Source organism: Xenopus laevis, chromosome 5S (genome assembly GCF_017654675.1).
Source record: "Xenopus laevis strain J_2021 chromosome 5S, Xenopus_laevis_v10.1, whole genome shotgun sequence".
In the NCBI taxonomy this organism is placed as follows: domain Eukaryota; kingdom Metazoa; phylum Chordata; class Amphibia; order Anura; family Pipidae; genus Xenopus; species Xenopus laevis.
Genome location: NC_054380.1, coordinates 37069896 through 37083595, shown reverse-complemented (window position 1 = coordinate 37083595; position 13700 = coordinate 37069896). Strand labels below are relative to the sequence as shown.

General features: G+C 38.3%; 1 protein-coding gene across 6 annotated transcripts in view; it reads right to left on the bottom strand.

The window, feature by feature from the left end:
• The window catches only part of utrn.S (utrophin S homeolog), a 446216-nt gene that overhangs the window by 85312 nt on the left and 347204 nt on the right, over nucleotides 1-13700 (bottom strand). For all 6 annotated transcript variants that reach the window (XM_041564420.1, XM_041564418.1, XM_018265201.2 and 3 more), the window contains 2 exons: nucleotides 8907-9175; nucleotides 4200-4346 (listed from right to left, as the gene is read on the bottom strand). In XM_041564420.1, the coding sequence (XP_041420354.1) occupies nucleotides 4200-4346; nucleotides 8907-9175 (416 nt within the window). The remainder of the gene's footprint in view (nucleotides 1-4199; nucleotides 4347-8906; nucleotides 9176-13700) is intronic.

Here is a 13700-nt window from a genome sequence, read left to right as displayed (position 1 = left end):
ATCTTGTTTCTTTCATGTTTTTACAGATAAGAAAATTCTTGTATATTCTCCAGGGACAGGTAATTTCCTCTTATCTACAGTAGGGCAAGTTTGTGTTTTCAAAATTGATACTTTTTAATGGTTTTATCTTTTGAGTATAAGAGACAGTTACCTAACTACTTTGTATCCGTTTTATCTTTATTACAGACACATGGTTCTTTTTTGCACTTTAAAGGGATTGAATGCCCTGGCACAATTGGACTTTTTCACTGAATTTTTGGTGTTTTAAACAACATGTTTTTATGTAATATTTTGTAATGCTTTTGAAAGTTTTTTTAAAGTTTTTTTAAAAAAAACTTTTCTCCACATGTTGTAAAGTCATTGGTTGAGAACTTTGTCTTTCAAACTGAATGATATCAATTATGTATGCTAATTATTTTAATTGGTCACTCTTTATATGGTTTGCACTTTGGTCAGTTTGTATGCTTGATAAAGGGGGTCACCCCGAAACGTTGCACGTCTGCACAAGAAATAAAAGCAAGGGGGAACCCTGCATTTCACTTGCCTTGAGTGCCAGAGTTTTTCTCGTTCGATTATACATTGGGGGCTGCCGTACCTCTACCCTGTGCACCAGGTGTTCTCTGTGAAGTTATTAGAGTGTGCTCTGCTTCACCTTGTTCCTGTGGATCTAAAGCATACCACATGTGTATAAATCATGGCTTGGGCGTGCATGGCTGCCAGTGGCACTGGGACACTAGTGTTTATCTATGATGTGACACAGGACAGACGCAGCCAAATGAATTCTGAAGTGTTCAGAGACATAATGTCTGCTGAAATCCAGCTAAATGCAGTCAAATTGATTGGGAGGCTTTCATAATACAGATGGACAATTACCCAAAACATACAGCCAAAGCAACCCAGGAGTTTATTAAAGCAAATAAGCGGAATATTCTTGAATGGACAAGTCAGTCACCTGATCTGAACCCAACTGAGCATGAATTTCACTTGTTGAAGACTAAACGTAGGACAGAAAGGCCCACAAACAAACAGCAACCGAAAGCCGCTGCAGTAGAGGCCTGGCAGAGCATAAAAAAGGAGAAAACCCAGAATCTGGTGATGTCCATGAGTTCAAGACTTCAGGCTGTCATTGCCAGCAAAGGGTTTTCAACCAAGTGTTAGAAATTAACATTTTATTTTCAGTTTTTTAATTTAATTACTTTTGAGCCACTGAAATGAAGTGATTGTGTGAAAAAAGGCTTTCGTTTCTCACATTTTTATGCAATCTTTTTGTTCAACCCACTGAATTAAAGCTGAAAGTCTGCAGTTCAATTGCATCTGAGTTGTTTCATTGAAAATTCAATGTCATAATGTACAGAACCAAAATTAAAAAAAAGGTGTCTCTGTCCAAAGATTTATGGGCCCAACTGTATGAATAATTCCCTATTTTAAAGACTGAATGGCAACTATAGGTAATATTTGCTACAACCTGTACAAGAAACACAGAAAAAAATAATTTGCGCTCCGTCTTACCCACACTGTGGCTTGACCAGCTGCTAAAACACTGTTGTGCCAGAGCTCGGTCTAACCCACAATCTGGAGATGACCAGCTGCTATAAACAATAAAAAGACAATATTTGTACACAATTCCAGATTGTGAGATAGACCAAGCTCTGGCACAAGGATGTTTCTAGCAGCAGGTCAACACAACAACATGGGTTAAACCGAGCGCTGGCAGTTTTTTTCTGTGTTTTGATTAGAAATCGACATGCTCAATAGTTTGCACACAAAAAAAAAAAAACGGAACACTACTAAAAGTGTTTTGATCTGGCTGCACAGCTTTCTCAACATAAACTCCTAGTCCTATAATATAGAAAAGAAAAAAATCAAACAAATCGTTCCACACAAGGTCTTGATTTCATTTACCACAAATGCATAATTTACATTGTATTCCAAACAGTAGGAAAAAACACTTTCATGATGTTAACATAAGCCGGTGTTTGAAATTCTGCGGGAGACTACAGTGTTACAATGAGCGTTCTTCCTTCAAACATTTCCTATGTTCTTTGTGAAGTGGGGAAAGCTTAAAGGCACATTTGCAGAGGAGAATAGATTCACTTTCCACTCACAACTACAGAACTATAAAATTAAGAAACTTGATGCAAACTTTACATTGGCATTTCATACAATCTAAATTGACACAAGAAATGTATGAATTAAACTGTTCTATAGATTAAAGGACTGCTCTAAGAGAAGATATTAACAACAGGATGATGTGCACCATGTATCCATAGCTGAGAAGAATCTGATCGAAGGATAAATAAAATGTTCAGATGAGCTTACACAGTTTGGAGAGTGTGCGGAGATAAACATCAAAACATTAGTGTTCAGTTACAAACACACCTGCAATAGCAGTGGCTTTAAAAGGGACACAATAGACCCATATTGATGCAATTTATTAAGCTACTTCCAAGCAACGCCCTTGTAATTCCACCTGGTTGCCAATATGTCTATCATGACTCTGCTGATAAATAGTATGAAATTGTGCCATTGACACTGGGGACCTCTGGAGCTACTGCCACCCTGGGCTTGGTGGTAGATGCAGGGTTCCCACAGCAGTTGAGTCAATATTCACACCATACAGTGAATGACCTTTCATCCCACTCTGAACTTGCGTTTGTAAATGCCCCTTAGATGTTTCAAACTTGCCAAAAGGTTCACTGGGCCTCTAACATGTACTAAATGTTATTATAGAGTTAAACTGCTCATAATTGTGGATTGCTCTGAAAATTATTTTTCTGACTACAGGGGACTCCAGGGGTTTTTTAATTGAACACAGCTAGATAATATGCTGTCAAAGTTTAAGCATGGAAAATCAACTAGTCTTATGGAAAGACAAATTTGTAACTTAAGCCAAATGAACTGCTGGTATATATAGGATATATCAAAACAGAGACATATTTAAAATAACTTAAAAATTCCTTTGATGTGAGCTCAGCTACAACCAGATATTCTCTTTCAAAGTGCACCCCAGTAAATGCTACCTGACTGTTTAACTGTTATGAGATTTCCCTGTTTTTTCACACTTTGCTGTTTGGGCTTTGTATTCAACGTTTCTTCTGCATTGTTCAGTGGGCATTTTTAGGTACATGATATATGCATATGCCAGTGCTTGAGGTTCTCAAGAACAGCAGAATGATTTATGGAGTTACTATACTTCCAACAAACTGCATCCAATATTTGTATTGCAAAAAGTGACAACAGATACATATGCAAAATCCCAAATGGAGAGAATTACACAAAAGGGAAATTAAATCTCACAGGATTAAGTTGTACATTATAATTTGGATAATGGAATTCAAAAAGTTAGGGGCACAGAGCGAACACCTTGCTTCAGGCAAAAAGGTGTGTCTGGTAACTTTTAGAGCTGAATTTCCAGGTTTTAAACCAGAAATGCATCTCTTCTACTAGCGATGTCCCCCCTCCCCGACCCGCTCTGATGGAAGATGGTGGGGGCATCACAGGACCCTCTTCAGGGTGGCTTAGGGGTACGAATTGCCTTTTTTTAAAAGCTCTATATGTATCATGTAATACTTATATAGGCAGATATTGATAAATATATGCAATACTTGTAGAGGCTACAATTCAAAGGAAATATTTTTGTAAATGATCTCGCTTAAAACACAAGATATGAGTAAGGCACCAGCAACAAAGTCACTGTTTCTCCTCATATGCACTTGTGAGGACACTGGCAATTCCTGGAGCAGAATATTCTGATTATATCTTCAGCGCAAACGAGGCGAGTTAAGCATCACCCCACTGGTTCTCAGGAGTGGCAAAAATGCAGGTCCTGGTAACTTTAACTTCTCTGTGCTAGCATCATGGACCTCATGGTCCCCCCTGGATCCCCAGCGCAAAAAAAGTAAGGGGGGAGGGGTGATGGCAGCACTAAGCCACCTCAGGGCAGCATAGGGACCAGGACCATCCTGCTTCAGCCACTGACCAGCTTCCCCTATGTGTCAAAAGCTTTAGGTAATATCTAGTATCCTTACATTTTTGGTGTGGTGAGGGTCATAATATATTGCAACATAAAAGCTATTTCTGGAAATGTACAACCTCAACTACATGAGTACTTTGGAAAAAGAAGGAAATACTTTGATAATACAGTTTAATGCACCGACATGTCTGCTGTCATTTCTGCTGTGAGATGAGACAAGTATTACCTGTAAAAGCTTCCATCTGATGTTCAGGTCATCCAACTGGCGAGATGTTTTTGCAGATGGCTGAATGTCAAAGGTACAAAGCTGACTGGCCATATCATTCAGTGTTTGTACTTTAGAGCTGACTGGGGCAATTTCCTCTCCAAATGCCTGTCAGAGAAAATTACTATTTAGCATTTAACACTGATGTACAGAGGCAAGTATTTCTTATTAAGGACAATTACACTCTCCAATACATTTGACTTGAAACCGATAGTGACATCACCATCTGAATGCTGTGTATTGATTTTTAGGTGACCGTGTACCAAGCCAAATTCCAGCCTAAAAAGCAGTTTTCATTTAATGTTTAAAAATGTGCCTTTGTCATTGCCACTTTTTATAGGTTTTTTTTCTTATTTAACCGAGCAGTTAAGCTTTTGCAACCCCTCCCCCCCCCAGCAATATCTCCTACCCTAGGACAGGGCCAGCAATTTTCTTCAAAAAATGTATCAGCCTGGGTTCCATTGATTGCAAGCAGTGCACTTGTTGAAGCTGGGCAAATGCACTGTACAGAAATTAGTAAGAAAATAGTAGAAGAAAAGTCTCAGCCGGTACAAGGAAAACAATTAGAAACACCCAGTTATTCTGCTTTTTCTTCTCCTTTAATGCCTTATGTGTGGTCTGTGAAAATACTGCAGCTAATTCTTTTTAATGGACAATTTCCACAAATAGCATTAAATACAGTACATTGTTTATTTTACAATGTTTTATAACTTTTTTTCTGGCAAAAATCAAATTATCCTTAATAAATGTTTACACATTCGTTCTTTGTTTAGAGTATGTGAGTAGAATGTTATCTTTTTTTAGAGACAAAAATGTAAATTGTTGAGTGGAATTTGTTTAAATCGCCACTAGATGGCAGAGTTTTAGTTTAGTTTAGATGTTATTTTTACCCCGGCCACCAGAGGCCACTGTGGGACATAGAGGGCTATAAAAGGAAGTGCCCAGCCCAAGGTGAGCTGTATTGATGGGGGGGCGTGGCCGAAGTAACATTAGCTGGTCGGTGAGTGGAGACATTAATGGCACATGGGAAAAGATAGACAGTGAGATCTCAAGTAAGCGAGCACTAGGTACACGAGACTGAGGTTATTTAGTAAGGGCAGCTGGGGCCCCATCAAGTAGGAAAGTAGAATTAGTTTTCTACGGGCACTCCGTAAGTAAGAAGTGATAGTTTAGGAAAAAGGTAGGAAGGACACCTGGGTCTCTGGACAGGACTTGGATGGAAAAGGGTCCTAACGAGAAAGAGTGGAGGGGTATCACCCAGTAGGTATCGGGCCACTATTGGAGAGTGGGGGGATATGGGTGTAGTATATACCAGACCACTAGTCGGTTAAGTGTAATCCATGATCCTAAGGCAGGTGTGCCTACTCAGAACTGATTCTTTGAAATAAAGGTAACTGGAAGTGTTTGAAGAAGTAATTGCTGGAGAGTGTGAAGTGTGCCTGTTGTAAGAACCCTCTGTGTCTGGTGTGAATAAAATCTTCTGTTTTATTCAGTGAGTTCTGTGTTGTGAGTGTTAATTTGGGTGAAGTTCCCCTTTAAAATCTAGAAGCCCCTCCCACAAGTGGACATCATATGGCAGCTCTCATGCCTGGATTAGTGGGAAGGCCACACAGGCTCAGGTTAGGATGGCAAAGTTTTATGCAAGGCATGCCACCCACTTTCCAGAGTAATGGGGAGGTGCACAGGGTACTGCTCCAGTCTAGGCTTGGAGGTAAGTTTCAGCTGCGTAAAAACCAGATGCACTATCAAACAGAGACTCCTTTAGACTGCCTATCCACATAGGGGATGCCAATCCAGCCCTTATTTGGCACCCCCAGGAGCTTTTTCATGCTAGTGTTGCTCCCCAAGTCTTTTTACAATTGAATGTGGCTCATGGGTAAAACAAAGTGTTGGGGACCCCTGATCTTCCAGGCTGGCAGGAAGGCAACCTGGCCAGCCCCTGTGCGTGGGATTGCTACCTTGTGCGTGCATGGGCAGTAGGTGAGGGGAGGAGAGAGGGGAAAGCATCGGAGGGGAGGGACTGTAGAGCGACTGAGGGAAGGGAGAGCGACGGAGGGGAGGGACGAAGGAGAGAGAAAGAGGAGGGGAGGGAACACGGACTAGGGGTAGGTAGAAGACACTTTACCTGCCCAGAGCCCCCCTTTCGTTGCACCCTAGGCACAGGTGCCTCTTCTGCCTACCCCTAGTTTTGACCCTGCAGGCTGAACACAAGCTCATTATCACCTCTTACTGTGCATAGAATGCCAAGACAAGAAGCAGGACAGGGGAATGACAGTGACAAGTCAACACTGGGGTGGGAGACATTTCCAGTTGGATGGGGCCACAGTAATTAGGTTTTCTTTTTAGGTTTCCTTTTAGGTCAGGCAATGAGAAATTCAATAAATATATCTGCATAGGTAATCCCATATTCTAAACACTAGTCTGCTAGAAAACATGATGGTACAGGTGCCTTTAAAAAAAAAAAGTGTAAGGATCAACATCATAGCCTGTATGGCAGCATTTCACATACATGTTGTGTGGGGCCCCTTTGTGCAATATTGCTGTAGTCAGTGTATGGAGTTGTTTTTATAAACAAGTAATTTTAAAAAAAAGAATGTTGAAATGCCTGTAGATATAGCATTAAAGTATAAAAGCAATGTTTCATGTTTATATTAGTAATTACTTATATTAGATAAAGTTATTTTAATTGGGTAACCTCACAAATATTTCTCTCCCACTCCTATAGAGGTCCTTGTATTGCAGTATAAAAACCTTGCTGCTTGAGCAATATTCGGAGTCCTATAAAGCCAAGGCTACAGCTTGCTTCAGGCAGAAAACTAAATTGGCTGAACTAAAAGGCCAACATCAATGATGAAGCGGATGTGTCCACTTGACTATTTCAAAGCCCTTCCCTTGAAGTGTGTCAGAGCATACAAATCCAAACCAGTGGCATCCTTGAGCGTCAAATGAATAAGAATGCCACTAAAAGAAGTGGAGCAAAAACAGATGCGACCTGCTCAAAAGAACTATTTTTAATCATGGAACCATTGTGGTTTAAATCTAGCAGACTTATGGCACAGCAAAGTTCTGATATCCAGCAAGTCATTGGGTAACAAACAATGAGATACAGGTCACAACTGCTGGAGTGCTAGCTTTAAAAAGTTTTAGCATTTTCATGTTACTTGAGGGCAATTTTATCAAACTTGGAATTTTCAAATATTTGAGTTTATTTCAAATTCAAAAATCTCAGCTGTACTTTTTAAGAAAAAAATAGCCTGTTCAGGCCCAGATTTGTGGGCAAGCCACAAAGGCCCATGTCTAGGGCAGCAAAAAACTGGGGGCATCATTCTGCCCACATCTGAACCAGCCCACCCAGTCCCCTGTGCGGCAATCCAGGGAATTGCAAAGTAGGTGAAGGAGGTAAGTGGTGGGGCTGTGCAAGTGTGGGTAGAGGCTTTTGCAAGTGGGTCAGGGTATTTGGGAGCGGGTCGGTGGTCCAGCAGTCTAGGGACACACCATTTATAAATCTGGCCCTGAGTTTGGTCACCTTTCTAAACACTACAGAACAAGGCAATTTTGCTGTGGCCAGCTTGTATTGAAACATATGCCACCTATTCCTTTTATTTATGCATTAAAGGACCAGTAATTTCAAAATGGTTGGCCCCATGGCTACAGAGCAACTTATTTATATAAAGTATATTAAGAGTTTTTGAAGCAAACAAGTAAGGGTAGATTTATCAAAGGTCGAGGTGAATTTTTGAATGTAAAAAATTAGAATTTCGAACAATTTTTTTGTGTACTTCGACTAGGGAATAGTCCAAATTCGATTCATATTTGAAAAAAACTTTGAAATTCGAATATCGAAATTTATCATGTACGGTCTCTTAAAAAATTCGACTTCGCCATCTAAAATCTGCCGAAGTGCTGTTTTAGCCTATGGGGGATCTCCTAGAACCTATATGGAGTCAATTGTTGGACTTTGAGAAATCAGTTTTTTGAGGGAAAAACTTTGAATCGAATTCGATCGAACGTGCTATTCCTTTGATTGTACGATTAGAATTCAGCCGAATACGGACCTCTTTGACCCAAAAAAACTTCGACTTCACTTCAGTTGGTCTTTTTGAAATCGAATTTCAAAGTTTTTTCAATTCGAAACTCGACCCTTGATAAATATGCCCCGTATTATCTCTTTAAAACTTCGACTTCGACCATTCTTCATCTAAAACCTGCCTGATTGATGTTTTAGCCTATGGGGGACCTCCTAGAACTGGAGTCAATTGGTGGACTTTGAAAAATCAAAGGTTATTTTGGGAAAAATTGCGAATCGAATTTGATCGAATGCCCTGTTCCTTCGATTCGTATGTTTCTAATTCAGGCGAATACGGACCTATTCGATCGAAAACTGACCTATTCGACCAAAAAAAAAACTTCTACTTAATTTCGATTGGTCTTTTTGAATTTGAATTTCAACGTTTTTTCAATTCGAAATTCGACCCTTGATAAATATGCCCCATAGTTTTTATCAGTACAGGCCAACGGTATATTACATTTTCATCACTTTAAAACACTCTCAGTTCTTGCTGTTAATGTTCCTTTAACGCAAGGAGGCTTCTGTATATAATCTTTATCAATGTGAAGACTGATCAGCAACTATATTCTATGACATTCATTTAAGTCATTAAGACTTACTGTTGTTGTCTCAATGTGATCCTTCAAGGAATCAATTAACAGATCTCCTACAGGTTTCCAGCTTCCCCGTATTCGTTCTGCACTCATTAACTCCACATCCAGTTCTTCCATTGCACTTTGTAACTCCTTCAGCTTCTCCAAGGCTTTGTCCACTTGCTTCTGCCAACTGCTGGCCTGAGAGTTCAGGCTGTCCCACTTCTCTTTCACCTCCACAGACTGCTTACGCATAGCTCTTGTCACTTTCTGTGCTTTTTCTTCTGCGGTTAATTCTATTAAAAAAATAGTAAGCGAAAATATATGAAAAGAGAATGCTAAAGGCTGCCATTAATAACATCTTCCAGTTACATGCACTTGATTTATAATAGCCGGAATAAAGAAAAAAAAAAATAGTTTGTTAATGTTTATGGGAAACCCTTCACATTTTATCCTTAAAAATGTTCAGTAAAAATGGGTCTGTAATAGTCGAAACAGTCGCTTCATACCCTGAGTACTTGCATCAGTCTGAGTAGGACCTGCCATTCTACTTGTCAAGGTAAAATGAAACATCCTACACTTATTGATTCAGTGCTACCACTCACTACATTATGTAGAAAATGGCACAGAACAATGAATGCTTGGATTTAACAATCACTTTTGGAGAAATGCATATTTCAGATATGGGAGCTTTGCTCCTTGGCTTGGGGAAATAAAGAGCTCATTTACCACCATTATCCACAGGACTAGACACAGTTAACCAGCATATAAGTACATGGTGTGCCCTACCTACATGGGTACAACTAGCAACTATTAGCACATAGTTTACTAACCACTAACTACTCCAGTGGTATCAGGAGACAGATTAGCACCAGTAACATAACTACCCCCCTCCAAAAGCGATTTTCTGTGCAGATTCGCTCGTGACTCAGCTGGTGGGCCCCGAGGGGGTGAGGGCACCTGATTGCAGCAGACAAAATTGCCCTATAATTCTGCAAATGAATGCTGCATTGTGGGTAAATTCAGGTTGAACCGGGCAGATTATAGCTGCGATTAACAGACCTGAGAAGAAGAATTATAAAAGCTCACAAGGTACGGTGGGAAAATTGCAGTCTTGGCTCGAGGAGAGTGGACTAATGATACAATGTTTTGGTACCTGTTATTCAAAATGCTCATGATCTGGGGTTTTCCATACAAGGGGTCTTTCTGCAATTTGGATCCAAATACTTTAACTTAATAAAAAATAATTTAAACATCAAATAAACCCAATAGGACTGTCCAATAAGGATTAATGATATCTAAACAAAGTTACTGTTTTATTATTACAGAGGAAAAGGGAATCATTTTTTACAATGCTAAATATTTGTTTATAATGAAGTCGATGGGAGATGGCCTTCCTTTAATTTGGAGCTTTCTGGATAAGGGGTTTCCAAACCAAGGATCCCAGACCTGTAGTATATGTAAGAATGGCGAGGGACAGAAACTACTTCCAAAAGCAATTACTTTAAAAGATCATTGAAAGTGATTAAACGTTAAAAAGTTACTTAGTATTACATTTTCTTTTATGATGTAACAATTTTATTATTTTGGTAAAAATTGGCTAAAAATTTTCATAAATAGCATAATGCATCATTAATCTTTGTGTCCACACCTTAAACAAATGGTCGTTACTGTTACAGAGCCACAAATATCCCATTATGATAAAAGAAAATACATACTATTGTATGTCAATAGGTCAACTACTCTTTAAGACATTTATTTTTAAAAGATCTAAATGGGAAGCAAACATAGGGGTGATCCAGTGGATTTGTTTTGACCAATGCCATAACCTGGTCACCAGCTCAAAAGCTACTGGTAGATCAAAATTTATTTTCTTAACAAGATTGGTCTAGGACCAAAAAAGAATTCCCACCTTGATAAGACTTTAATATGTTTAATATTTAAAGTCCTGTATAAGACAAAGAGAAAAACAGTGAATACAAATTGTATTTAGCTCTTAATTTAAACTGCCTGTTGTACCTACCCTACTTTAAAACTCCAATCAGGTGATCTTTGTGGAGCCTAATAAATGGCGTATTAATTGGGGATTTTTAACTGTATTGGGCAGTTGCAGAAACCCTCACTACCAATAGAAAAATATAGCTGATATAGTGTTTTCACCAATTATAAATTGTATGTAATTTGGTCTTGGTTGGTCTTACCTGAAAATACATGAGATTTTTTTTTCAAATTTTAGGCAGGCGTGTTTGGATATGGCCTAATTAAATCCCATTTTCCTTGTTTCATCATGTATTTTGGGAAGAAGCAACCACATAACAGATTCTTTTAAAGCTTGCACCATTAAACCTTGCTTTTCCACAGGTGAGGGCATTTTGAAATAGTTCATGTTATACTGTATAACAAAATGCCATAAGGTTTTCTTATCCTGGCAAGGATAAGCGCAGAGTGACAATTTTCTTAAATGCAAGGAATCGCTACTGGATTGTTACGGATCATAGGTTCAGTAACAGATATACGGGCACGGCTGAGCTGCAAATCACTGATACAGCAACATCATATGCCTGTTTATGTCTCTTTATATCATGCAATAAAGGACAGGTTTACATTTCAATACATAGTCTATATAGATTGCACTTTAATCTGTGTCTTACAGCAAACATGGCATGTTCACTAACTGAAATTCATATGCATTAAATGGCTCATTAGCCGGAGCTTTGTGAAGTGCTAAGGCACAAAGGTCGATATCTAAACTTTTATAATATGGAACCAGGTTTTGCATCTGCTCAGCTAACTAATGGGTGAATATTCTGCAAACGCATTTTTCTTGCTTAGACCACTGCCAAGATCAGATGATACCCTAACCTCTCTGCAAACAAAAAAAAGGCTAGTTCAGATTTTCATCCAGATTCTGTGACCCAGATGGGTATGTTGATTAATAATAGAATCCTGTAAGGACACAGTCAGAAATCTTTAGATGAATTGCTCTCTTGCTATGACACTGATTATTTTGCCACCACATCAGCAGCTGCTTACAAACAAAATATCAGCCTGTTCTGACACAGCCATCTGCCTTGCAGGGGAAAAATATGGACAACCTTTATCAGTAAAGCATGGAAGGTATTATGGGATAAATGACAGCTGACTCTTAAAGCAGTAGCACAAAAATAAAAGATTCAATCAATGAACAGCGAATAGAAAAACCTTGAACAGGCACTGTTTGTACTTTTCAAACAAAATTAGAGCTTTTAAATAAATGTTTTATACAATTTATTGTTAACAATGTACAGTAAAATGCTTTATTGTGCCGTTTCCCAGAATGTAATTATGTAATGGAGTGTTTAAAAAATATACATATTTTTTGAGGCTATTTTTTTGTGAGGCCATTTGCAGTCTAGAGTCAAAGTCCATTTCGGAATAGGCTCAAAAGAGGATGATCTAGCTTAAAGTCTTAAATAAAGGATTATCAGAGTTGCAGTTAGCTGGCCCCAGCTGGAAGCCTTTAAGAATACAATAATTTAAACTCTGGACCTCTATGTTTAAGCCTTATTTAGTGCTTTGAGCAAAACATATCAGCCTTTAAAGTAGAAATATAGCTGAAATTAGAACTTAAAATTGCTCAGCGCACTCGCATGAGCATTTTTGCAAAAAAAAGAAAAAATATATATATATATGGCGCTATTCACTTCTAGGGAGGGTATTTAGCAGTTTGTGTTGGTCACAGTCTGGTTTGTTATCCTTGAGCACAGTTGGGGGCAGATTTATCAATAAAAATTCAAATTTTTAAATTGAGTTTATTTTAGTGTAATTCGACTAGGGAATAGTCCAAATTTGATTTGAGTTTAAAAAAAATTACAATTTAGAAATGTATCATGTACTGTCCCTTTAAGAATTCAAATTCGACTATGCAACATCTAAAACCTGCCAAATTGGCGTTTTAGCCTATGGGGGACCTCCTATAATCAATTTGGAGTTGTTTGGATTCATTTTTTTTTTAAATTTCTGAAAAAACTCAAACCAGATTCAATTCGAGTTTGTGGGTCGAATCCTATTCACTCAAATTTAAAAAAAATAAAAATTTAGATTTTTTTCGAATTTCGAGTTTTTATAAACTCCCATAATCTCTAAATCCGACTCTTGATGAAATATGCCCCTTGGTGTTCAAAACGTCAGAATTTTTCAATAAATCTTGATTTTTCAATTTTTTTTCAATTAAAATTTTTTAATCTGAGTAGAAAGGCAGTTATTCTGCCAGTGGTGTGGGATTCACACCTCCAAGATTACTATAGGGCACAGTGGTATCATTTAAAGAGTATAGGTGAAGTATTTTTATGGTCTTTTGTTGTTACTGCAGCGCTGCCATTATTCCTTGCTATAGATGGTCTTTAAGTCTGGCAAAGGCTCCCCTGCAGATAGCAAACAGTAGTGCAAATAAAAAAGTTTGTAACAACTCTGCTTTCATCTTCTCTTAGCAAATACAGCTTTTATCTGTAATGTATATATGTATAGCTTTATAGATATATAGTGATACTTGCATAGTTAGGGCTGTATATTTTTAAAATACTGTAAACAATGAGGCTAAACATAGCAATAAATAAATATACAGAATTATATTGATTATGTGCCTTGTACTATAAGAGACAGGTGATAGCGGGCCCCTGTACCCAATAAGTATCCAATTGGGTCAATAACATACAGTTACAAATAGGAGGATAAAAAATTCCCAACCTTTGTGTATAGCATCACTTAAAGGTAAAATAGAGTTATAATAACAGGGGGATGCTAAAGCTTAGGCTCCCCTCAGTGATAATAACCACTATCCTT